The 25,427-nt window shown below is 51.7% G+C and overlaps 1 protein-coding gene across 11 annotated transcripts; it reads left to right on the top strand.

Moving 5' to 3' along the window:
- The first annotated feature begins 866 nt into the window (after positions 1-866).
- Positions 867-25,427, top strand: NPRL3 (NPR3 like, GATOR1 complex subunit). Of its 11 annotated transcripts, XM_061599618.1 has the most exons (16): positions 867-979; positions 1,148-1,371; positions 2,752-2,949; positions 3,555-3,624; positions 6,505-6,543; positions 10,546-10,675; positions 12,914-12,988; positions 14,329-14,482; positions 14,913-14,994; positions 20,186-20,323; positions 21,544-21,700; positions 22,582-22,688; positions 22,815-22,944; positions 23,059-23,248; positions 24,031-24,223; positions 24,984-25,427. In XM_061599618.1, exons 1-16 carry the CDS (start codon positions 936-938, stop codon positions 25,147-25,149), a joined length of 2,097 nt encoding a protein of 698 aa, XP_061455602.1. In that variant the 5' UTR covers positions 867-935; the 3' UTR covers positions 25,150-25,427. The 11 variants fall into 11 exon arrangements, with proteins under 11 accessions (XP_061455602.1, XP_061455603.1, XP_061455605.1 ...); XM_061599619.1 differs by lacking the exon at positions 6,505-6,543 and having other exon boundaries at positions 868-979; XM_061599621.1 differs by lacking the exon at positions 2,752-2,949 and having other exon boundaries at positions 868-979; positions 1,148-1,407.

Here is a 25,427-nt window from a genome sequence, read left to right as displayed (position 1 = left end):
TCCATGGAAGCACAGGTTTCGGCTGTGAGCCGGACAGCACTGTATCAACTCCATCTGATATGGAGGCTACGCCCCTACCTTCCCAATTATCTGCTCCCATTGGTGGTACATGCCCTGGTCTCCTCTTGCCTTGACTACTGAAATGCGCTCTACGTAGGGCTACCCTTGAAAACGGTCCGGAAGCTGCAACTGGTACAGAATGCAGCGGCATGCCTGATTAAAGCCAGCCGCCGGGGAGATAACATAACTCCAGTGCTCAAAGAGTTGCACTGGCTAGCAGTTGCTTGCCGGGCTCAATTCAAGGTGTTGGTTTTGACCTTTAAATCTCTACACGGTTTCGGCCCAGCCTATCTGAAGGAGCGCCTCCAGCATCATCAGCTATGCTGCCTAACAAGATCGGCCTCAAAAGACCTTCTCTCTATCCCACCAGTCAAAACAGCTAGACTGGTGAGGACTAGAGAGAGGGCTTTTTCAGTTGTGGCCCCCACCCTATGGAACTGCCTTCCAAATGATCTCTGTCAGGCCCCCTCTACAATGAGTTTCCACCGGGCCGTGAAGACCTGGCTCTTCAGGCAGGCCTTTGGGGTGGGCTAGATTTTAACATCATTGCTTTTAGATTTTAATGTTATTGTACTGATGTGTCATTTTGTGCTATTTTGCTTATTTTGTACGTCGCCCAGAGTGACTGGTTAGCCAGCAGATGGGCGACTAAGAAATCCAATAAATAAATAAATAAAATAAAATAAAAGGCTGTGGAGTGCAAAAGGTGTGCCCTGCAAACAGCAGCAACTGGCGACGATGTCCCTAGCTTTACAGCAGCAATGTAGTGGGCGAGGAAATAATTGCCTCAGTTCCGGCCGAAATGCATACTGGAACCCCCTGCTAAAACGTTCGTTCTGCCCTCTGAGTCTGGGGGCTTTGAAGTTCCTCCGCGGATGCTGGTGAAGGGGGTCGGCTGCAACCGACGAAAGGCCAAGTGGTACGACAGCCTTCCTCACCCTGGGGCCCACCAAATGTTTTGGACTACAACGTTTAGCTTCCCTAACCGTTGGAAGCACTGGCTTGGGCTGATGGGAGTTGTAGTCCAAAGCGCTGGGGGGGGGGGCTTCGGGTTGGCGAACTGCGATCGTCGTTTTTTTCCTTTGAGGGCATGCGCAGAAGACTTATCTCGGGGCGGGCACGAGTGGAGATCGAGGCGCATGCGCAACGCTCTGGCCGTCGGGGCCTTCTCTATGGTGCTGCGGGGAGCGAGCATGGGGGAGAGCTCCAGCCCTATTAGCGTCATCTTGGTGAGCTCCGGCAGCCGCGGGAACAAGCTCCTCTTCCGCTTTCCCTTCCAGCGGGGGCCCGGCAGCCCCGCCGGTCGCACCGGTGAGGAACCGGCGAGAGGGACCGGAAAGAGAGAGAGTGAGGGAGAGCAAGAAAGAGCGGCCCACTCGCCCCGCCTTTCCTCGCCCCGCCCTCCAGGTGGTGGGGGAGGGAGCGGGGATGCTGTTACCATGGCGACGCGTCCAGCGCTAGTGGCCCGCACCCAGACGTGCCCGCTTCCTTCCTTCTTTCCCGCTTCCCGAGCGGGCGAGGGGTGGTCGGAGGCCGGTGAAGGAAGAAGGGCGGCGGGTTAACGGGGAGGAGCAGCAGCTGAGGGCTGTAAAAAGGGGCGGAGGGCGACGCGAGGAGGTTCAGGGCCGGGGTTCCCCAGCTACGCTTCGCCGGTCAACGTCCGTCTGCGTGTTTAATTGCGTCTGTTATTTCTTGAATTGTATTTCATTGTGTTACTGTTTGAATTCTGTGGAATGCAAACTGTAATTCTAATAAAATGCAATGTAAGAAATAAAAGACGCAGTGAAAAATCCCGTTAAAAAAACCTACAGCATTGGCACAGGACATAACAATGGCTACATCAGGCAGGGGAAAAAATCATTAAGTGGTCCGCCAAAACCCTCAGCAATTTTGGGGAGAAAAAGGTTTGGGAACTACCGTTTTAGAGCATTGTGCCTGGGGTGGAGAAAGTGCATCAGGAGTTATTATTTATTTATTTATTTAATTTCATTTATAAACCGCCCATAGCCAACGGCTCCCTGGGCGGTGTACAACATACAATAATACAATAAATGAACAAAATCACAGATACAAATACAAATAATGATAATATATTACATTGCAATCTCTGGAATAAGCACAGTTTTATATACATCAGCATATTTTAAATTCATCATGTCCTTTCAAGAAACGTTTATAGCAGACAGTTTTAGACTTATGATTCAATTCCTAGAGGGAATTCTTGGCTCATGGCTATTGTGGCTTTAAATGTTTTCTTGCTTTCTTTGCAGACCAGTTCCCTACCCAAATGAGGTGTTTTTCCATTTTCAGCAGATATATACTCCTCCCATGTAATTGTGTTTGGTGGAGGTGGAGTAATAGACTGCCTCCTGACAGGCTCAAAATTTTGTGCCATCAAGTTTCCACCTTTACTCAAGCTTTCCATAATAGCCTTGTTTCGAAGAATATCTTCTTCACTGAGATGTTCCCGTCTTTTCCTTGATTCTAACACAAGTCCATTAACCGGGTAGAAGTCTGCCAAAAAGTTTCCTACCCGTTCTGTTTTATCTTCTCGGAAAAGCCATCCTGTTTGGGCACGTGTGAAAGTGATTGATTTGGTTGATAATGTTGCTGAATAAATATCGCTGCTCATCAAAATGTCAACTTCTTCCTCCGTTTCCATCTCAGAGTTCTCCCCTCTGCTCTCCTCAGGCTCAACCCATGAAGCTGAATGTTGGGAGATTCAGGACAGACAAAAGGAAAAGAAAGGACTTCTTCACGCAGCGCACAGCTGGACTGTGGAACTGGCTCCCACAAGGGCAGGGATGGCCTCCAGCTTGGATGGCTTTAAAAGAGGCTTTGACACATTCACAGAGGAGGAGGAGGCTATCAGGGCTTCTAGACACTATGGTCAGGTTCTACCTGGCAGAGGCTGGTCCATTAGGGTGCATGGGGAACTGGCCCACCAATCTCACTCTGCCCTCAGCCAGCCCTCACCTGCCTGCCTTCTTACTTACAACTAGCCCAAGAGATAGCCCTGGCTGTCAGATTCCTCCTCCCCAGGCTGTATACAGTACACACCATAATTTCAAGTACATCCCCTCCAAAATTGTAATCTGGGAACTATGGTTTTTGGGAAAGTAATACTGCAACTGAGAATAAGAGCCTGGCTGCCAAGTCAGGCCAAAGGGGGCCCATCGCAGTGGCCAACCGGATGTCTGTGGGAAGTCTAGGCAGTGCCTCTTAATTTATTAACATACCCTTTCCTTTCTGTTTGAGCACTGATAGGTCATCTCAGTTGATTTCAAGGGTCACCATAAAATGTTAGGGAGGTGACAGTTCTTGAGCTTTGTAGGGCCCAAGCTATTAAGGGTTTTCGAGGTCAAAGGTAGCAGTTGAATTGTGTCATAGACTCCCATTACATGTATAGATTCTTTGCTAAGAATGTATGGAAGAGAATTCTGCTCTCACCCAAACCTCTCAGCACTCTTTAAAATGTTTCCCCCCTTTTTTAGGGAAACCAAGAAGTAGGTATGCTGTGAACAGTATTGGCGACAATGTAGAAGACTCAGATGGGGACTCCAGGTATGTGTGCTTCCTGTTCCCTTTTGCTGATCCTCCAGCCCTCATGCAGAGGACACTGGATGTAATGTCTTTGTGCAGAGAGCAAAACCACCTTTGCCAGATCCAGAGAGTGGCATCCAGATCCTCACAGGACAGTGTGAATAGGAGCCCCAGAACTGGAGCCCCAGAACCAGAGCTCTAGAGCATGCAAGGCAAAAGGGGCACCTGTTGGCTTGCTTAGGACTGTGTGGTTCTTGACCAAAGGGAAACCTAGCCTTCTAAGCTAGGATGGAGAGCATCTATGCCTTCTAGCTCCTGCCATCCCTGACCATTGGCCATGCTGGTTGCTTGGGCAGATGGGAGTTGGAGTCCCACAACATCTGAAGCCCCACAGGGGTGTTCCTCACCTCTCTCTCAAGCTGTTTCAGTTGTTTGGCTGGGGAGAGCCACACTAGCGATGTGTCTAGGAGCTGCAGCCTTCCCTCACGTTTTCCTTTCTAAAAATAAGTTTCAGATCCAGGGCAGAAGCAGATCCAGGAAAAAGATTGGACAGTGTGCCCAAGTGAACAGTCAGAAGATATCTGTCTGCTTCATTATTATTATTATTATTAGTAGTAGTAGTAGTAGTAGTTGTAGTATATGGATGTTAACTGGAGCACGGCACAGGGAGCATATCACCCCTGTGCTTTATTGACTCCACTGGCTCCCAATTTGTTTCCGGGCACAATTCAAAGTGCTGGTTCTGACCTTTAAAGACCTAAATGGCCTCGGACCAATGTACCTGAAGGACTGCTTAACGCCCATATGTACCTGCCAGGGATTTAAGATCATCTGCCTCTGGTCTCCTCTGCGTGCCTGGAATGAAAGATGTTAGACTGACAGGCATGTGGGAGAGAGCCTTTTCAGCTGTGGCCCCCAAGCTCTGGAATACCCTACCCCAAGAAGCCCGTTCTGCTCCCCCCTAATGGTTTTCCAGAGACTTCTGAAAACGATCTTGTTCCGGAGAACCTTTGGGAGGGACTGAGGGTACAGCCTGACACTGATTTTATGCCTTCTGTGTTAATTTTTACCTCTGTAGTCCCTTCAGTACCACTCCCTATATATATGTATATATGTATATGTGTGTGTGTGTGTATTGTATTTTATGTATTTTAATTGCATTTTATATATTTTAATTTATTTTAATGTTTTTGTGATCTTTATTGTGTACAATGTTTATTACGTACATGTTTGATTTTATTGTAAGCCACCCTGAGTGCCCTATTATAGGGTAGAAGGATATAAACAGATTTATTATTATTATTATTGCCCTCCCTTTCTTCCATGACGGAAGAGAAAGCACTGGCCAGACCCAGCGGCTTAATTTTAGCAAGGCCATTCCACCCCGTGCCACCAGAGAGATCATGCCTTGGGTCTGGTCTTGACATGGGCTTCTTTGTCTGGATGGCACTGTGGGCTCTTCAAGACGGCAGAGAGAATGTTCATTTCAGAAGGGAGGTGTGGCTTTTGACACTAAGACGTCTACCCAGACTCAAAAGAGGTCTCTAGCCAGGCCTGGCATGTGATTGTTCCATGAGAGGTTAATGCACAACTCTTGTTGGTTGTTTGGCCTAAGTTGCTTCTTTCAAGAAAGCTAATGCAGGTGGACAGGCTCTCAGTCAGAAACATTGTCCAGAACCCTGATGCTTACAGATAAAATGGCTTGATAAATTAGGAAGGTGATAAGGGTTTTGCTCAGAGAGGCTGTTCTTCACTGGCTTTCCATTCAGCCCCTTCAATTGGCAGCCAAGGAGTTTCCAAGTGAACACTGGCCCTGGAGCTTGAGCCAGTGCTCTCTCGACACCAAGCTCTTTGGCATGAACAAGGCCACCGGGGCTAGTGTTTGGTCTCATTTGTAATTACAGCTCCCTTAGTCATTGCAGCGCTGGGCTTACATTCAGCATAAGTGGGGGGAGGCATTTCTGAGAGAGTTGTCTTGAGGAGAAGAGCATTATAGCCACGGCCGCAGGAAAGGTCAGAGGGGGCAGCGTTTGGGATCAGGGCAGGTGGGGCCTCCTGGGGCCTCTGGCCCCACTGGGGCTATGGACAGGCTTGTATGCATTGTTCAACCCTACGGCAGATGCTGGCTTAGGTAGCTGTTTGTGGGTCTCATGCAGGGATTAGGATTGCTGTTTGGGGCCTGGGAGGGTAAGGAGAAAGTGCCCCTTTGGGCTTCCCATCAGGTGGTCAGTGCTGCACAACTGTGGTGTGGACTAGGTTGCATCCTGCAGCCCAAGGGTAGCAAATGTCTCGTAGGCACCTATTTGGCAAGTGCCACCTCTGTGCCCTTCCAGGGTTGTGTCTTGTGGAGAGAAAATGGCGTGGCTCTGTGCTTGTGGAAAAACGTGCCCCAAGAAATTGATTGCTGGCTTTCCAGTGACTGCTTCACGTTCCAGGAGGTGTTAGTTGGCCACAAGAGCAAGAGACTACCCTTGTGAAACCAGGCTCATCAAGTCCAGGAGTCTGGCTTCAGCATGCCAACCAGGGACTCAGGAAGGTCCTAGAGGGGATGCACATCCCCTCTTGTTTATCCCAAACAAGACCCTGGTATTTTAGGTTCCATTTAGCTATTAGGGCCAACAGCTACCTGCATGACTGTGTTTACACTAGTCAATATGCATGGTGAGCGGTGATTTGGCCTTCCTGGCTGAGAGTGACTTTCCATTTTTGTTTCTTATTTGAGATGCTCTGCAAGAGACCATTGTCAAAGATGTGTTTATTTTTTTTAATATGTGGGCAGTTACTCAACCTTTAATCGTCCCATTTTAGAGTGTTTATGTAGTGTGCCATGTGTGACTTTGCCTGGTTGATTCCTGTGTTCTGTTTCCGAATGGTGCTCATAGCCCCTGTTCCTGTTTTCAGAGAGCCATGTCCTCTCACTGATGAGCAGGTGGTGTCGGGGTAAGACAACATGTTCTGAACCAGCAGCGTCTGTCTCGAATGGCTCCTTCCCTGTCTCACCATCTCCTCTTTGTGCTTTGTTTCTGACTTCTGTTTTCCACCAAGCTGCAAATTAATTGGATGGCAGGCTAGAATGCCAATAGGCCAGCAAGGTTCTAGGAAAGACACAGATCAACCAGCCAACCTGGAAAGAGCATAGAATCAAGTAAAAGCTCAGGGGAAGAGCATTTGCTTTCCATGCAGAAGGCCCCAGGTTCAATCCCCAGACAGAGCTGGGAGAGAGCCCTGCCCAGCACCCTGGAGAGCTTCTCCCAGTTGGCAACACTAAGCTAGATGGACCAACAGACTGACATGGGATAAGGCAGCTTCCTGTGTTTCTTTCTCCTGAAGGCCTTCCCAGCCCATGTTCTCAGGACTGAATAAATTGTCATGCTGCACTTTGCAATGCGTGGTGAACTTATTTTTATCCATGCAGACAAAATGTCACATTTTCTCTCTGAAGGGATTAGTGGGCTGGCTACTCGCCCCAGGTATTCAGGATGCGGAGTGCCTGTGGCTGACACAGTTTTCATCTGCCTACTTCCACCTCTTTGTGATAAATCGCAGTGGCTCCCTCTGGGCCCCTAGTGCCAGCTGAGGGAGATCAGCACAGCTCTAAATCTTGCTGCGTGGCACCCAGGCCCATGCAAAAGAAGCATCTGCCCTAAGGCAAGAAACAAGAGGAGACAGCCTTGAGGAATGACTTCAGATTTGGGCAAGTTTCAAAGACTCAGTGAGGATGGTGGCTATGAGGCTTTGACCCTCTTACAGAGAAGCCTTGCCAGGAGTTGTGTGAGCTCTGCTCCTGAGTGTGTAGTGCTTTTGACCTGAGGTGGCCATTTTCATATCTTCAGCTGGCCTAGTCTCTGTTTATTCCACTTCAGCAGCAGAGACCTTTGGGGATGACGGCCTTCCTGTGCTCAGTGATTGAGCATCATTCAGGGCTTTGAGCCGGGAGACACGGTGGTTTCTGTTGCTCCTGTTTGGAATTCCTTCTGTTCTAAATTGTTTCTCAACAAGCTCAGTTTGATTGTTGCTGTCTCAGAGCACTAGTTTGTTTAAAATAAAATATTTTGTATGCATTTAAAACATGTTTGTTCTGCCTATAGCTGCTCAAAAAGCTTTGCACCCTTACTGAAACAAATGTACCAGGCTCCGAAGAAGCAGATGAGCTCCACAGAATTGCCTTTTAAAAGTGTGGGAGGGGAGGAAGAGGGGAAATAGGTGTTCTTCTCATTTGCAGCCAGACAGTCCTTTTCTGTGTTCAGTTACTTTTGTTCTCTGCTTTCAGTGATAAGCTGAGGGTGAGGGCAGCACATCCCCCAGAAAGTCCCTCCACTGAAAAGCAGGTTGGCAGCACTAATGGCTTTTTCCATTATGAAATTTCTGGACTTCCAGTTGCCAGAACAGATGAGCAGAAGTGATATATGCATCCTAGATTTAAACTGTAGTTTCAAGAAACAAGTTTCTTAATTTCCAGACGGACAGCCATGTTAACTCTGTTGCAGCAAAAACAGCAAAAAGTCTTATGGCACCATAAAGGCTAACAAATTTATTAGGGCAGAAGCTTTTGGACCATAATGCCATCATAAATGTCTTAGTTTTTCAGATTCAGCAAGACTTTTGAGTTTCTTAATGTGGACATATCACCACCCCACAGTCATGTTTCCATGAAGTCTTCCCAGTTTTCTGTTCCACTCAGCACCTTGTGGGATTGTTGCCTTTCCAGATGTTAGCAGAGAGTTTGAAGCAAGCATGGCCAGGTTTTGTGACAGGGAAGATTGCAGAAGGCTCTCTTGGCTGCATTCTCCTGGAGCCGCCTACTCTCTCAGCTGGGGCTGATAAGCTGGCCATCTCTCCAAGCCACAGCTCATGCAGCTGCTCTCTGTAGCCTTGGGGGAGCACTCGGTGTAGGGCCAAGGTTTCTGGGTGGAAAAGGTTAATGGCAAAGCAGGCCTCAGAGATTGCTCTAGGCCTCACTGACTCCCAGGTCCCAAGTGTCTGGAAGGTGGCCACCTGGCATGGGAAGGTTGGAGGGACCCCCCCCCGGAAAAAAATCAGGCAAATCCCCTGTTGACTGGTGGGCGGTTGCAGCTAAAGATACCAATGGAGCCATTCTTGCCTATTACACATTTTCCCGGATATGAAAAAAGTGAGAAAATGTAGCCCTTGCTCAGATGCTAGAGCAGCCCTCCCTAGCACAGCATCCAAAGTGACACAGAGCCAGTGCTGAATGTCCCTACCCAGAGCTTGCAAATCCACAAATGTCCTTTATTCGAGGCTTGGCTTTTTGTGAGTGCCATCGGAGGCAGGCAGGTGTGTTCTTTGTGTTGCTGATCAGGACTATTCAGTGGTGGCGGCCTCATCAGGCATGCCCCACTTGGGGACCAGACTTTAGGGCCAAGTGATAAAGAGGCCTTGCCGGGGTGGGGTGGGAGGAGATGGCTGCAGTATTCAGGAGGGATTGTGCCATCAAGCCTGCTTCCAAGAGAGGCTTTCCTCAAAAAGCTTGGAAGAAGATTTGAAGAAAAATGGATAGAGTGGTTGAGAGAGAAGCTTCAGATTGCAATCACAGGCCCTCCTTCTCCTTGTTTGGCCAGAGTCCTGGGAGTCAAGATTGTTTCCTGAAACATGGAAGCTTCGCTCCATGTTCAGTTCAGTGCATGATGTAAATGCCTGGGTGCCGTTGGTCTCCTCGGACACGGGCAGGTTTACGTCTGCTGGTCTCCAGTTCCATTCTAAAAAGTGACCTGTGCAAGTGCCTGGGGGGAGGGGGGGAGAGGAGTTCCTTCTTTGCCAGTTTGCTACCAAAGGTGTGCCCGTTCTCAGGCCACCAAAGGGGTTCCCCCATTCTCAGGGGTACCTGTTCTCAGGCCAACTTAGGCTTCCAAGGTGTTTTTTGAATTACGCAGACTTGTGCTCTGACTTAACAAAGTGTTGCTGTGTCCTTTACAATTGTACCGCTTTCACTTGAGCCGAGCCAGCAACAACTCTGCAAAATGTCTCCTTTGGCAAGGGAGTTGGGGGGCAGTTTTGGCCTCAAAGCTTCTCATAAGGCTTCTCTTCCCAATCATTCCAGTGCAGAAATGGTCCTTTCTTCTGGGGACCTTCATGACCTCTTGGATTTTCAGGCCACAGATTCCCCATTCTTGATACTCCTCACACATTGCAAGAAATGCACTTTTGTCTACATAGAAGAAAAAGCTCTTACAGGAGGGGAGAGACAGGAAGGGCAAGTAGGGCTTCCGAGGGTGGCTCTCTGCGTGGAGGCAGACCTCCCGACCTGCTCTGGTCTGCTCTGGCTACCAGCTGCAAACAAGCCTTTTTTTGAACAAAAGCTCTTGCTTTGTTAACAAGGGAGCTGTTGGGATGCGAATCCTCTCCTTGCTTGCAGGCTGGATGCAGTGAGGAGACCAAAGGCCATTCTGAAGTTTGGGGTATTTATTTACTTGGCTTGACAGCCTTTTTTTGCAGGGATGGGGAACTGGTGGCCCTCTAGATGCCGTGCTGGGTGGGGGCTACTGTAGTGCTGGAGCCCAGCAACGCCTGGAGGGTCACCGCTCACTCTCCCAGCTGCGTAGCAAAGCACAGGAAGCACAATTGGTATTCAGCTGATCTGCCGCCACCCCTTCCTGCTTAGAAAAACCTAACCTGTTGTTCAATCCAGGCTCCTGAAGCTGAAGCAAACTCTGCCTAATCTTTCCTTCCTGAGAGCTTGTCATTAATGAAAGTTGCATGAACAGCCTTTCTTCTTTGCCTTTGATGCTTTTCCTTTTGATAATTCTTGTGATTTGAAAGACGTGATCTTTATAGCAACTTAATTTCTCTACCTGATGGAATCCAAGGTGTCCCAATGTGTGTGTTCATGTATGTAATGGCTACATAATATATAAAAATGCAGCCTGGCTCTGGGATAGTTTTGGGTCAGTGTAAGTGCAGTAATATATGTTTCTGCTCTTGAAGGTTTTCGGATGTCATCCTGGCAACGATACTGGCTACCAAGTCAGACATGTGTGGCAAAAAGTTTGAGCTGAAGATTGATAACGTCCGCTTTGTTGGCCACCCGACTCTGCTGCAGCACGCCTTTGGGCAGGTAAGGCCTGTGGGCAGTGAGGGTCCGTCCGTGGGTACCTTTGAAACAGTCCGTTAGATGTGGCTAGAGCCCATTTTTGTGTGGGGCCAGCTGCTGGCTTTACCACTTTCCAGATGGTGCATCTAGTCATGGGCTGGGGGGCTCACCTGTGCCTGCAAAGGCCTTGGAGCAGCTCCGCTGGAGCAGGCCAAAGGGAGCCCATGTTTTTCAGAGAGCCAGTCGGATGCCCCAAGGGGAAGTCTGCATGCAGGTTGCCAGGAGAAGCTCCCTCTCATACTCTGCTCTCAGGTGATGAAGGGAGGGAGATTCGGCCTGACTTGGGTTCCTGGGCAGCCATCAGGTTGTCCTTTCTCCCTCTCCGCTCATAAACTTCTCCCGCATTTAAAATGAGGATGACATCATTCAAAACTTCCCTTGACGCAACCTCACCTGTGTGATGATGCCATCATTTGACATCTGTGGAGCTGACTCCAGCACACCTTAAGGCTCTGTTTCCATGTGGAAGCAGCCTTTGCTGAGTGGCGTTTCCACACTTGCTAAGTGACCATTGCACTACTGTGTGTGTGGGCACGTACACTCTCCCAGATCCTACGCCTGCCCAGGCTTCTGAAGAGTTAGAGAGGTGCCAAGTTGGATCTCCTCCCTGGGTCTCTCTGCAGTTCGTAACTGCAGAGGTTCTGGAAGCTGAAGAACTCCACACTGGGAAGGGTCAAGCCAACTTGGGAGAGAAGAGACGCTCCCAAATTATGAGCTGGCCAGTAGCGACGTTATAGCCAAATCAGACCTTAATAATTGTAACAAAAACAAAAGCTAAAAATCTTCTGGAAGCTGAAGAACTCCACACTGGGAAGGGTCAAGCCAACTTATTTCAATATGTTCCTCCTTGAAAGAATGACTGTGCTTAGTGAGAACAACTGTGCACAGTCCGACGTTGGAAAGCCTTCCAAAGCTGAATTAGACCCACCTTTGGGACTGTGATTGAGTTGGGTGTCCTTCCTTCCTTGGACAACTACACGTTGACTCACTGGCTAGTGAGCTCTTTGTGGACCCTGACTTCATGCAACTGAGGGAGATGGGGAGAGAGACAGACAGAGAGAGAGAGACCCTTCAGGTTCCTCTGCAGTTGCCCTACTGTCCCTGCAAGAATTCTTGAGCAGCAGCTCCTAATTTCAGTTGCTTTTCTGTACTTCTAATCCCTCCCTTCAGTTCAAAAAATCCTGAGTCTTTCAGAGTGATTAGCTGGCCCCCAGTCCCTGATGCGTGAGGCCTGGTAGTGGTTAGTGCTGAGGCAGAGGTGCTCTGCATGTGCCCAGAGGCACTCTTTTATTTTCAGATCCCTGTCTAAGCATTTAGAACAAGTTCAGAGCATCTGCTTGGATTAGGTCCCAGCAAGAAAATGTGTGTCAAAATTCTTCACATAGTAATGCAGCCTTGCATCTGACAGTTTTTCTGATAGGAATTCCATGCAGGCATGTGGGGGCAGGGGTGGGGGGGCAGTCTCTCCTTCTCTGGCAGCTCTGGAGGGGGCAGCACGTCCCCTTGTTTCTCTGTGGCCCTGCTTAGTGGGAGGCAGGGGCTTTTCTTTTGTCACTAGTCTGCATTTCCATGCTGCCTCTTCTGCAGCAGACTTGGAAGTTCAAATGACTGGCCTTTTACTGGCTAGTTTTTTGTTTGTAGGCTAGTAACATTTGTGGGCCTGTTTACAAGGCTGCAATGACGACTTCTCCCTTCTTCACTGTTTTCCTCTTGAGTGTGTCCCAGAGGGGAAAGGTGGGCACTCTTTGCTGCGATCTCTTGAGCTACAGGGGGGGCTCCAGGATAGAGCTCGGGTTCCCCTGAAGCCAAGTGGACTCACATGCCTCCCACTGGGCCAGGCCTCTTTGTGGCCCTGAGTGTTGTGCTTTTGTAGTCAGCTTTAGCCTTGGGCAGAAGGGCCGCAGCCCTTGCTGTGTGTGCAGAAGGTCCCAGTGGCATCTTCAGGCAGGGCTGGTCAAGAGTCTACCGGAAGCCTTGCTGGGTGGACCAGTTGTTTGTCCCTGTGTTAGGTAGGAGTTGGGACTCTGCTGTGACCCGGGTGGTTCTGCAGTCCCATTAGCCTCCCCTCCCACCACTCCCTAAGCTAAGCAGATGAAGCAGCTCGTCTGAGGTTCCCTTTGCCGCTAATGCTGTCTCTTTGTCATTGTTGCAGCATTTCCACTCTCTCTGCTGCATGCCTGAAAAGTCTTGTTTGCTTTGCAGATATCCAAGACAGACCCCTCCCCAAAAAGGGAGATGCCCACCATGATTCTCTTCAATGTTGTGTTTGCCTTAAGGGTAAAGTGTTTATTCCTGGGGTTTATTCTCTTGGGTCAAGTTGACCAAACTCTGGGTTCTGAAATGTTGATCAGCCAGGCCAGGCCAGTACTTGGCGGGGGGGGGGGGGTTCTGTTGCTTCCTGGGATTCAGAACCAGGCAGAGGAGGAGGAGGACCCCGACATGTGTTGGCAGGGACAGTGAATTAGCAGTTCAGTGAAATGTGGGGTTGGGGGCTGATCCGGGGGCTTCCTATCACCTTAAAGAAGGCCCTGTGGTGCTTCCACAGAACTCATCACTTCTGCCGTGCATTTTCTAAGGTGTGTTTGAGGGGCTGCCACCTGCTTTAAGGCCAGGGGTGCTCGCATCCCCTCCTGTGTCCTCTCACAAGTAGTCCGGAAGAGATGGCTTGGCCTCAGCTGCCTACTGAGAGCCTTCCCAGGTTTTGGGTGGTGCTGGCGGGTGGAGCAGGCGAAGGCCCAAATGTTGTAATCAGCAGAGGAGCAGGCTGGGCTGAAGCTCCAGGTCTACAACCATGCTGTGACTCAGCAAGAACTCTGGTGCTTTGAAAAGCTGAGTCATGGTTTGTGAGTTCCATTGGCAACCATTATCAGCCGCCTAGCCCTCTGATTCCATTGGAAGTCATCTTAACAGGCGCCCAGCAGCTGTTTTCTGCACTCCTGTTGCTTGCCTCTCAAGCCCCACCTTGTCTGCTGTGTGTGGCTGATAGTGGCTGCTGCCTGCTGGTTATGTGGTGGCTTGAGGAAGCCACCTTTCCTTCCTGCCGAATGTGACCACTTAAAATGGCCAGGAATTAGGATGCTCTTGGGCTGGTAGGCCAGGCTAGTGCCTGGCAGTTATGAACTCAGCATTTGGGCCACCCAGTCTCACCTCTGTCCATCAACAGGCCCGGCAAGGTTGAGGCCCCAGGACAGGAAGTGGGTTACCCAAAGGTCTGGGCTTCTCCGAGGGCAAAGAAGGGGTGTGGGCTCAGAGAAGGGGCCAGGCAGCCTGGGAAGCTAAGCAAGGGGGGAGCCCACCAAAGAGTGCAAAAGGAAGAGTCTCATAAAGGGCATGTTTCTTTTTTAAAAAGAAATGCATGCCTCCAAATGTAATTCTACAGGGATTGCTGTGTCAGCCGGCTGCCTGCAGCACAAAGGAGAAAGATTTTCAATGTAAAGACTAAAAGAGAGATTGTTTCAGAGGATGGGCAACCTTCCTGCTCTGGGGGATGGAGAGCCATGCCTCTGAGTGGCGTTAGCTGGTCAGGGACAGGACTTGCCCCCCTGCCTTTGCACCCCCTGCCTTCCCCACGCGGGGTGGTGGCTGACTGACTGCTCTTGGCCCTCTCTTGCCTGTAGGCCACTGCAGACCACTCCGTCATCAGCTGCCTGCACAATCTCTCTCGCCGCATCGCCATTGTTCTCCAGCACGAAGAGCGCCGCTGCCAGTATCTCACCAGAGAGGCCAAACTCATTCTGGCCATTCAAGACGAAGTGTCTGCCATGTCAGAAAGTGAGCTCCGGGCCCTGTAGGGTTGATCAGTTAGCAGTTTTCTGGATCACTTCTAGTGCCTGTTTGGGAAGTAGGAACATCCCTGGCATGGCCCAATCCAGGAACCGCAGTGGGGCTCTTCTCCTTGATCTCAGCCCTCAGGCCAGGCTCCCGTGGCCATTTCTGCTCACTGGGGTCTGGCCCGCTGCTGACTGAGGGGGTGGGCCCAGCTTTCTTTCTATGTTGCAAAGCAGGGCTTGTGTGCCTTTGACCCTGCCTGCAGCGCATGGCATTTCTCAGAGGCCCTTAAGATGGCAGTGGGTGAGTTTGCAAGGAGAGTTTCTTGATTTGGGGTTGGGTGGGAAGGACATTTTGCAGCCTTCCCTGGAGAAGGTATGCGAAGTGCTTTGAATGCTCCCAAAGCAATGTCTGGTTCTTTCTCCCTCCTCAGCAACAGAAGGCCCCCAGACTCCTTTCCTCCACATCCTCCCCAAGTGCAAGCTGGCCAGAGACCTGAAGGAGGCTTATGACAGGTAAGGCGCCCAGCCCTCCGGGATCTGAAGATTGCAGCAGCCTTGGATTCCCTCTTTTGCCTTTGTTGCCACTATGAGATGGCCGTTGCTGTTGTGGTGTTTTGGCTAAGAGGCAGCGCCTGACTACCCAAGGCTGGGCTCCCAGCACTGCCACAGCTGGAGGACAGCGGCACCTCTCTCTGCCTAAAGATGTGCTTACTGAGAGGACAAAGCTGAGTGACGCAGTTCCAACTTACCTGGGGTTCCCACGTGGTTTGTCTCAGGGCTCCACATTGTTCATGGCAGAAATCTAGTAGGAGCCTTTCCAGAATCTTCTGCTCTCCAACAGGGGTTGCTTCTCGACTTGGGCACCTTGAAGAAGGCAGGAGCACCCCCAGCTGAAGAGAGAAAATCTGGGGTGCCAAAAGAACAAAATGTCTTTCTTTGAACTCTGCCTTCTGTGCTAAAATGCAGGAGCTTTCCTTTGGTTGCCACAGACCTCCTTGTCCACGACTCTCCAGAAGGCCTGTGTGTGCTCCAGCCTGGAGGAAATGCGTCAGATTTTGAGAGCCTTGGTTCTCGAAGAAACTGGCCCATCACCCTTTCAGCCATGGGGCACTTATCCAGCTGTGTTCAACTGTGTGTTGAGCAAGCGAGGCATTTATGGAGAAAGGTCCCTGGTGCGAGAGGAATGCTTTGAGACTGCTGAGCCGCAGAAAATGATGACAGTGCGTGTAAACCTCTGGCCTTGGGGGCTGCCTGATCCCCTCTCCCAGCACGTCTTTCTACAGGCTGTGTCAGCATGAGGAGCTGAGGGGGCTTCGGCTTATTTGGATAAGGTTCAAGAGACCCCACCCCAGCTGGGAGCACCCGTGAAGCCTCTGGAGGGCACAGGTGAAGACCGAAGGGTGACAGTTGCTCTGTGGACAGAGGTGCAGAGTGGGGCGGCCTAGTAGCCATTTATGTCCTTGGATTTGCAGAATACTTTTGGCAAAGGCTTCTGAGCAGTCGTAGGGTGAGAGGACAGGTTCCCTTGTGGATTAGGAAGGGGCTGAATTGGGGGAGCAAAGAGTAAGGCAGGTCCGGCAATGGAGAGGAGATTCTCTCCCCAGGAGCAGAGTGGCGGCAGCCGGGGCTCTTCCACTTGTGTGAGAGCGACCGGGGGGGGGGGGTTGAGCAGCAAAGTAGCTGTGTGATCTTCAGGCCCAGTGAAGTAGCCTTAGGCCCAGTCCAGCTTCCACCACCCTCCGAGTCGAAGGGGAAGCCATGAACTTGCCAGCCCCCAGGGGGCGCCCGGACTCAGAGGAGCAAGATCCTCAGGTGGCCCCTGGGGGCTGCTGACTGTGCTTGAGAGGACAGTACACAGCCTGAAGCCACACAGGAGCCACATTTGCAGCTTGGCTGGCTGTTGCCATGACAGCAGTGCCTGCAAGGAGTGTGTGAGCCAAAGAGCTCAGTGACCGAAGGCGCTTTGCCCTACGGAAGGTCACAGCTCTTTTTAGTGGAGATGCCACCCTCTCAGACAGCAAAACTGACGACTGGGGAGGAGGGGCACCGCGGGTTTAGCCAGTCCAGAGGCCTGGCCTGGCCCGGCCCAACAAGGCTGCTTCAGGTACTCGGGGATATTCGGATGTGAGAGATCTCGTGGGTCGGTTATGGCAGTTCTGTGAATGAAGTGGTGGAAATTGATGTGGAACTAGCAGGCACAAGATGTAGAGATGGCTTAAAAGGGGAATGGGGCACACTCATGGCGGGTGGGGGGTGGGCAAGGGGGCAGCTGCATCTCCCCCTGCATGCTGGGCCTTGGGAGATGAATGACAGGGAGGCCACCTTTGTGTTCACGTCCTGCTTCTGAGAGGCCTTCGGTTGGCCACTGTGGGGGTAAATGGACACTGCAGGGCTCCCTGCTCTTGTTAGGTTTCTCTTTCTGGGCCTCCATTCTTGCCCTCTCTTAGCATCCTCCTCTCAGCATCACTTGCAGGTTTTCTGACAGCTTTGCTTCAGAGGAGTCCCTAATAACTCTTTGTCCCTTTTTAAGACTTCTTAAATCTTTAAGTAATGAAAAACCACATTCCACTTAGACACAGCAGACAGGTTAATTGTTTGGAAAAAGATGGAGCAGGAGGGGAGAGAATCTGGCAGTTTTAATAAGTGAGGGGCGGGGTGGGGTGGGGTGGGGTGACTGGGAAAAGGCAGAGAGTTCAAAGCAGCCAATGCTGTGAGAAAAATAGGCAGAGAGTGGGACCTAGTGCAGAGGCTTGTACAGACCTTTGGGAGGAAATGGGAAGAGGCAACAGGAGAGTTCGGTTTGGGCTGAGAATGGAGGAAATGGCATTTGGGGAGGGAAGGAAATAGAAGGAGCAAGGCCAGTTGCCAGAGTATTTGAGTCAGGGGTGCAGGGGAGTGCACAGGGGAGTTCCAGGGGCATTGCCGGGGGTGGGTGGGAGGTGCGGAGGGCAGGAGCTCTGAGAGTAACAGATTGCAACTTTAGGCTTATAGCCAACTAAGTCCACTTGCAATAGACCCGTTGAAATGAATGGACCAACAGTAGTCGTGCCCATTCATTTCAGTAAATCTACTCTGAGTAGGACTAACATTGGATGGATGCAACCCTGTATAAGGATACTTGGAGAGAAGAGACGCTCCCAAATTCTGAGCTGGCCAGTAGCGACGTTATGGCCAAATCAGACCTTAATAATTATAACAAAAACAAAAGCTAAAAATTTTCTCTTGCTAATAACTGTCAGGTGTTGAACATTTTGATATACTAGCCAGGTAGAGTCTGTCCTAAATCTCTGAGAAGTTACCTTTAAAAATGTTTCTGCTGGCCAGGTTGGGAGGAAGACTAATTAACATGCCATTTGGGCGTTTCTGGTGGGGGTCTCAGGCCATTGAAACAGCTTGACTAGTTATTGTGGGGAAGCATGCAGGGGGGGGGAGGCGGGAAGGAAGGAGGACGTTTTAGGTGATTGTACAAGTGACCAGAGAGGATGGCAAAGATTTACAGTGAAGGAGACATCAAGCAAGTGAGGTGTTGCGAATCAGCTCGTTCGCATGTGTGTGGCTGAGTTACTTGAATGGAGGCTGACTCCAGGGCAAAATAGGACTTCTCAGCTGCAGGCTGCCATGCTTGTAGCAAAGGCTGGATTTTAGGAGTACGTTCTAACATTAGTGACTTTAAAACTGTTGATTTCAATGGGTCTGGACATAAAAAGATCAGTGCAATGGCCCATCAAGTGCAGCCCCCTGTTCTCACAGTGGCCAACCAGACGCCCCACAGCAGTGCTCTCTCCCCACTTGTAATTTGCATTAACGGACATAGAGGCCTGCCCCCTGCAGCAGGGAAGTAGAACGCAGAAATCTTGGCTAGGAGCCGCGGAGGATGAGGCTAACCATGGCTGGTGTAACCTTCTTAAAGCCATCCAAGTTGTTGGTGCTCACTCTACTTCTTGTGGGAGCAAATTCCAGGGTTTAACTGTGTGCTGTCTGATCCGGATCTTCCAGTACTCGGCTTTGTTGGCCATCCCTGAGTTCTAGTACTAGAAGTGAAGGAGAAAGCCTCCTCTATTTACTTTTTCGCCACATCGTGCATAATTTTATACACCTCTGTCATTTCTCCTCATGAAACTCTCCCCAAATGCTGTCACATTTCTTCCATGGGGGAGTTGTTCCAGACACTTGATCATTTTGGTTGGCCCTTTCAGCACCTTTCCAGCTCTACAATATTCTTTTTGTGGTGAGGCAACCAGAACTGTACACGGTATTCTAAGTGCAAGTTCACTTTTGTGAGGCAGGCAGAATGTCTGAGGCCAGTCGCTCTCTCCCCGCTCTCTGCACTGAACTGTAGGTCAAATGCGGCTCCATGTCCCGTAAAACAAAGCTGGTTCCAGCCACCGATCTTGGAGAATTCAGTTCTGTTTGGGGTCAGGTTCACAGCAGCCCAGTGCCATCTGGTGGAGAACGGCTAGCTGGTGGCCTGGATTCCTTGGCACCCAAGACATATTTGCTGCCAGCAGATGGTGTGGAAATACTAGAGAGTGATCCTTTGGGTCGAGAGTGAATCATACTTACGTGGAGAGACCCAGCCTTGTTGGGTGTGCACATGACTCAGTGGCTGTCGGGGCCGGAGACCCAGCCACACAGTCTGTTCTGCACAGCGGGCATTGGGAACCGAGGAAGCCACCTTCTGCCAAGTCAGACCACTGGCCCATCTGACTTAGCTTTTTCTGCACTGACTGGCAGCGATTGCTTTCCAGGGTTTCAGGTGGGGTTTTTCCCCAGCTCTACCAGGAGGTGCTGCCAGAAATTGAACCTGGGACTTTCTGTGTGCAAAGCTGGGGGGCTCTCTGAAAGAACTGATGGGGGAGGGAGCGTGGCGGTGTTCTTTGGCCAGTCAAGGGCAGGGGCCTGCATGTACCAAATCACTTTGCTTTTCCCTTTTCCCATCAAGCCCCGTGTCTGGGCTCTGGAATGCTGCTGCCACCTCTTCTGTATGCCACTAGGGGGCACTGGATAGTCATAGTCGCCCTGTGGCGTTCCCAGGCCTGGGAGGAGAGCAGCCTTTAATCAGCCCAGTTAAAGAATATTCCTGACCCTTCCGTTGTGCTCCTGCCTCTTGCATTCCCTGAGGGAAGGGGCCATCAAGTGGGAGAACTGAAACAGGAACAGAGGAGGCCGGGGACTTTGCTTGTGGGATGCTACCCCCACTCCCGCCTGGCCCAAGATGCTGTAGCAGCAGTGGCAGCAAAAGCAACCCCAGCAGCCCACAAAGATGCAAAGGCTGCTGCAGAGCAGACTTCTCCTGTGGCGGTGGCAGCATCTCCCAGGCTTCAGGAGGTGGTAGAGGTCAGTGTCCTCCTGCCGTCTGCTTGCTTTAGAGGGAACCTGCAAGCTTCTGCTCTCTCTCCTTGCCATGTCTTTCTCTGCTGAGGCCAGTGCATGCTGCTGCTCCAGATTATGGGCATTGCTGTGCTTTCCCCTGGCACTGTGTGTGGAGCACTACCAGCCCCCATGAGCATCAGGAGTGCTGCTAGGGGACGAGGCTGGAGCTGGCCCCGCCCTGCATCTCCTGGCTTGGGCCATTGACGATGCAGCTGTGGGGGCTTCACCAGGCACCAGGCTCAGCCCCGGTGGCCCAGGCAGGACTCTGAGCATCATCCACTTGGAACAGGACAATAATCCCGTGCTTCTCCTCTGCTCTCTCCCCCTCCAGCCTCTGCACTACAGGAGTGGTTCAGCTACATATCAACAACTGGCTGGAAGTGAGTTTCTGCCTCCCTCACAAAATCCACTACGCTGCGTCCCATTCCATTCCTCCAGAGGCCATCAAAAGGAGCCTGAAGGCCATTCGGTAAAACCCACCTTGGGGAGTTTTGCTAATAAAACAATGTTTGATGCATGCTGTTGTGATTTGTATTTCTGGGTTGCAAAGGGATTTATTTATTTATTTTATTACTCGCCCTTCACCCTGAGGCTTCAGAGAAGGTTACAACTGTTTAAATACAGAATTAAAAACAACTTAAAATCACAACATCACACATCCCCAAAATGTGGGTCCTAAAAATATACATCTCAAGTGTCAAAGGCCAGGATAAAGAGGTGAGTAAGTAAGTATGAGCAGCCGTGAGTTATCAAAGTTTTATATATTGTTTTGCCCACAAAATACCATCTCTGAATAGCTATGGCTTCCCTCGCCCCGGCTGCAGGCCTGGAGCCTGCCCTTTTTGTACAGGCCCCACTTGACCCAAATGTCCTCCCAGTGCCCAACAGATCCAAAACCCTCCTCCGACCGTGTCTCATCCATGCATTGTGACTGCACAGCTGGGCTTTTCTAATTGGCCCTGCACGGGGAACTCGTGGCATTTCAGGGAAAACTGCCTCAAACATCCTGGCTTTCTACCTCCTGTCTAGAAACCTAAATTTTGCCTCCTGAACCAACTATCTGACTGCTTGTCTCCGGTTGTTTATTGAGTTAATTTACTTGGGAGTTTTGAGGTTGTTAGGTCCAAAAGGGGTTGGGGTGAAGCACAGTCTGCCCTGCCTTTCGCATCCCGCCACAAAACTCTTACAGCTGCTTAATTTGCTCCTTCCCTTGAGGCTTAATGCGCTGGGGCTTCCCGTACAGGGTTCTTTCAAATTTCTCTTCGTTGTCTTGGTGGCATTTGAATATTGGCGTTAACCCTGAATTGCAGCCCCGGTGCTGAGAGTGCTGACTTCCTTGTGTGCAGTTGCCTGTATGGTGTTTGCGATGGGGTTGTTTTCCAGGCAGTAACACAGCTCTGTGCCTAAGCTATGCACTGAGGTGGGATGAGGCTCTCTGGCCTCTGTGAAGCAGAGGAATGGGGCTGGGTCGGGGGCCTTTCTGCAGCTGCTGCTGCCGAGGAGTGCTGGCAGTCGAGCCCCTGCTGCCTGCCCGGGCGTCTTGCTGGTGGTGTGACTGTCCCTCAGAAAGCCCCACAAGAGCACTTTGTCTGACTCAGTACAACTCTGGGCATTTGTGCTCGGCTGCCATTAATTGCACAGTGAAGCTGAGAGCAAAGCGGCCTGTGCATGCTCTCTCTTTTTCTGCAGGCCTTACCACGCCTTGCTGCTGCTCAAGGATGAGAAGTCCCTCCTCAGCGAGCTGCCCCTGGACTGCTCCCCGGCCCTGGTGCGAGTGATCCGGACCACCTCTGCCGTGAAGAACCTTCAGCAGCTGGCTCAGGATGCTGACCTTGCATTGCTGCAGGTGCCTGCTGGGGGTGGAGGGGAGCTGGGGCAAGAGGCCCTCTGAGGCCCCGGCTGCCGCCATCAGCGCTGCCCTTCCCGCTCACTCTCACACGTGCATGCCATGTTGGCCCCGTGGAGCCTTTGCTCACCCTCTTCTGCTGTGGAGCCAGAGCAAAGGTGGCCAACCAAGTGCCCCAATGGGTAGCCCTGAGGCAGAACAAAGAGGCAGTGAGCCGCCCTTTCCCACCTGGCAGCCATTCCTCTGCCTCTCCCGACTAGCAGCCACTGCTAACAAGACATTGGCAGTTGAGCTTGGGACCTCCCCACCACACCACACCCTAGCAAAGCTCTGGCACTCTCCAGCCTCCGTATCTCAAGCGCCAATTGACAGCTCTTAATGCTTCTGCCTCCCTGTAGTACTGGGGGATATTCTGCTACTTCAGCTGGAAAAACATTGGGGGAGAGGGAATGTTGTGCAGCCCCCGTGCCAGAGTATAGGAGAGTTCTGGTTAAATCTCCTTGGAAAGTGGAGCGGACGTCCCAAAGTGCTTGGCTGCAGATGGCATCCCCCAAGCCCATGTCAGCTTCGGAGATGCCCGTGAAGGTTTGGGAGCAGCCAGTGGGGCCGGGTTTCTCCCTCAGCGCCAGGTCTGTGGGTCCTGGGGGGGGGCTGGGAGGGAGGAGAGGCGGCTTCTCTGGCTGGGAATGCCAGGAGGCTTCTCGGCAAAAGGCAGGTTCCCCAGATGCTGACCTCGATGAAGGTTTTTCTCTCTGGCCAGGGGCTTCTTGCTGTTGCTTTGGCCCAGGGTTGCTCCTGAACGCCCTACCCACCAGCAGAGGCTGCCCCTTTGGGACGTGTTGCTGCTGCTGAGCGCTGCCCTCTTTTCTCCCGTGTGGCAGGTCTTTCAGCTGGCTGCACATCTGGTTTACTGGGGGAAAGCCATCATTGTCTACCCGCTCTGCGAGAACAATGTCTACATGCTGTCTCCCAGTGCCAGCGTTTTTCTGTAAGTGTGTCGCTGTGCCCCACTCTGACCCCACTGATGCCAAGCTCAGCTCTGTGGCAGCTGTACTGGATGCAGATGGCATGGGAGCGACCCCTCCCTGACCCTTGGTTGTTTTTCCTTCTGCAGCTATTCCCCTCTGGCAGATGAATTTTCCTGCCAGTTTCCTGGTCACGATCTGCCTTCCGTTCTCTCCAAGTTCTCCTTGCCAGTTTCTCTGTCAGAGTTTAAGAGCCCCCTTGCTCCTCCTGTGCAGGAGGTAAGCAGCCCTTGGCAAGTCTCCCGGGGCTCCTTTGTCCAGCTGATGCCAGGCGGCGCCTGAGGTGCTGGGCACCATTAAGTGCCTCTTTGCCTTCCCTCTGCCACCCACCAGACACAGTTCATCCAGATGGTGGTCTGGATGCTCCAGCACCGCCTCCTCATCCAGCTGCACACCTATGCCTGCCTCCTGGTTCCCCCAAAGGAAGAGGAGTTTCGGCCCAGAGTGGAAGAGTTGCCTTTTGCGGCCCGGGTCGGGAGTCGACGTCTCAGCACTCCCAACGCACTCAGCTTTGGCTCTCCAAGTATGGAGCTGCGCCTCTCTTTCCAGGAATGAGGGTGGCAGTGGTCAGGGTTTCCCCAGGATTGTGGGGGTAGTGTCTGCTTGAGGAGGAGCTGGTGTAAGGCCTTGGGGCACTGTTGAGCCCAGCATTGTACCAGCCACCAGGACCTTTCCAAGGGGCCAGTCACAGTCTGCCCTGTCACACATGACTCTCTTGCAAAAGGCCTGTGACTTTTTCTATCCCAATTGCGTTACATCCCTTCTGTGCCTAGTAGACTTTGAGGTGTGTGTGTGGGGGGGAAAGATAGCTGTGGGTGCTGAGCTGCACCCCTCCAGTGAAAGGAGTGCTCTCTCTCGCTCTCTCTGTGTGGGGGGTAGAGCATCCAAAGGGTTTTAAAGAGGCCTCTTCAAGTGTGTGTTGCCTCCCCTCTAGTTCTGCTCAGTGGGCCTGGCACCCCAGAGGTTCTTGGGCCTCTGCGCACTCAAGACAAGTGCTGCATTGTAGAAGCAGGCAGATCTTATCCAGGAAAAGTTGTGGCAAGGGTGAGGCCCTGAGCATGTCTCTCTCTCTCTCACCTCTACTCTTTGCAGCCTGCTTTCTCCTATCTGTGGAACTTGCCTCGGGAAAAGCTTTAGACTAGCTGCTTTAGGGTCCTTGGTCTCTTTTGTGAAAGGTCCCAAGTTCCAGGTCCCATTTGCAGGGCAGGATTCTACATCTGGGGTGCAAAGTGTATGATTGTTGCAGACAAGGTGGCATGGGGTGGTACGATCCATGCTGCATTGTGGCTTTGTTCTGTTCTGCAGCAAGCAGTGATGACATGACGCTCACTAGCCCTAGCATGGACAACTCCAGTGCAGAGCTGCTGCCTGGGGGAGACTCTCCAGTGAACAAGCGCATGACAGAGAACCTGCTGACGAGCCTCTCGGAGCACGAGCGGGAAGTGATTCTCAGTATCCCAGCAGCCCACAACCCAGAAGATCTGCGCATGTTTGCCAGGTAACAAGGGAGAGACAAGGAGGTGCAGAGCCTGCCTCTGTGCTTCGCAGCCTGGCCCCAGGAGGGGGCTCTGCCGAAAAGAACTGCTCAGAGCATCCAGAAAATGGTAGAAGCAGAGCCATAGAACTCTTCACGTGGCTTATAGCTTCTATATTGCGAAGAATATCTCCACTGTTGAGTGGCAACTGAGATATACGAGGTCTCACCAAAGCTCACGAAGGGAAGCTTTGCATGGCTGAGGCAGCCAGCTTCCCATCTTTACGGTGTGCCACTTCGCTGTCTGTTTCTAACCCCTTCAGATTTCTCCCCTAGGGCCCTAAGCTATTCTGCCCTAGGCCTCAGGCCCCCTGCTGCATGGAGTTTAGATCTCACCTCCTCAATGCAGCAGGTACAAATGAGGGGGAAGCGACTGCCATGACTCCTTCTGGCACATGCAGCCATTTTTAAGAAAAGGTGCTCGGCTTGGGGGTGGAAGTGGAAAGAGAGAGCAGCACCAAGGCTGGAGCCCCTCTCCAGCCCTTGAGGAGGGGGGACGGAGGGGGACCGAGGTATTTTGAGAATTGGGGCTTGCCCTTGTCTCTTTGCCCTGTCCCTCTCTTGCAGTTCCCTCCAGCCACTTCCAAAGTGGGGGTGGCAGTCTCTGTGACCAATGACTGGCCCTGCAGCCTTTGCACTCTGTCCTGGGCAGGCAGGCGGAGGCTCCTTCACTCCTCCGAGGGAACCTAGCCCCTCCACAACTCTCCCCCCTTTTGATCTGCAGGCTGCTACACTATTTCCGAGGACGGCACCACCTGGAAGAGATAATGTACAACGAGAACATGCGTCGCTCCCACCTCCTCATGCTCTTTGACAAGTTCCGGACCGTGCTGGTGGTGACCAACCATGAGGATCCTGTCATCTCAGTCTTTCAGTCCTTCCAGGAGTAAGCAGAAGCTGCCGCCTTGGACCTCTCGTAAGGACATGGGGTGGGGACGGCGAGGAGGGTCGCGGGCCCTGCTTGCCTTAGTGGGGCTGGGGGCAGACTGGACTTGCGGGCCTCCCGAATGAAAGCCTGTCAGCTGCCCTCTGCTGTCTGGGCCAAGGATTCAGCCATGCTCTGCTCTTCTGTCCTGGCTGGCATTCCTGGCACTGCCAAGCCTTCAGTGTTGCTCTGGGGTCTCTGCTCACAGTTGCCAAAGGAGTGAGCTGGAAGCTTTGTGGGGGG

This window comes from Rhineura floridana, chromosome 17 (assembly GCF_030035675.1).
Source record: "Rhineura floridana isolate rRhiFlo1 chromosome 17, rRhiFlo1.hap2, whole genome shotgun sequence".
Taxonomy (NCBI): domain Eukaryota; kingdom Metazoa; phylum Chordata; class Lepidosauria; order Squamata; family Rhineuridae; genus Rhineura; species Rhineura floridana.
This window is presented reverse-complemented; position numbering and strand designations above follow the sequence as displayed.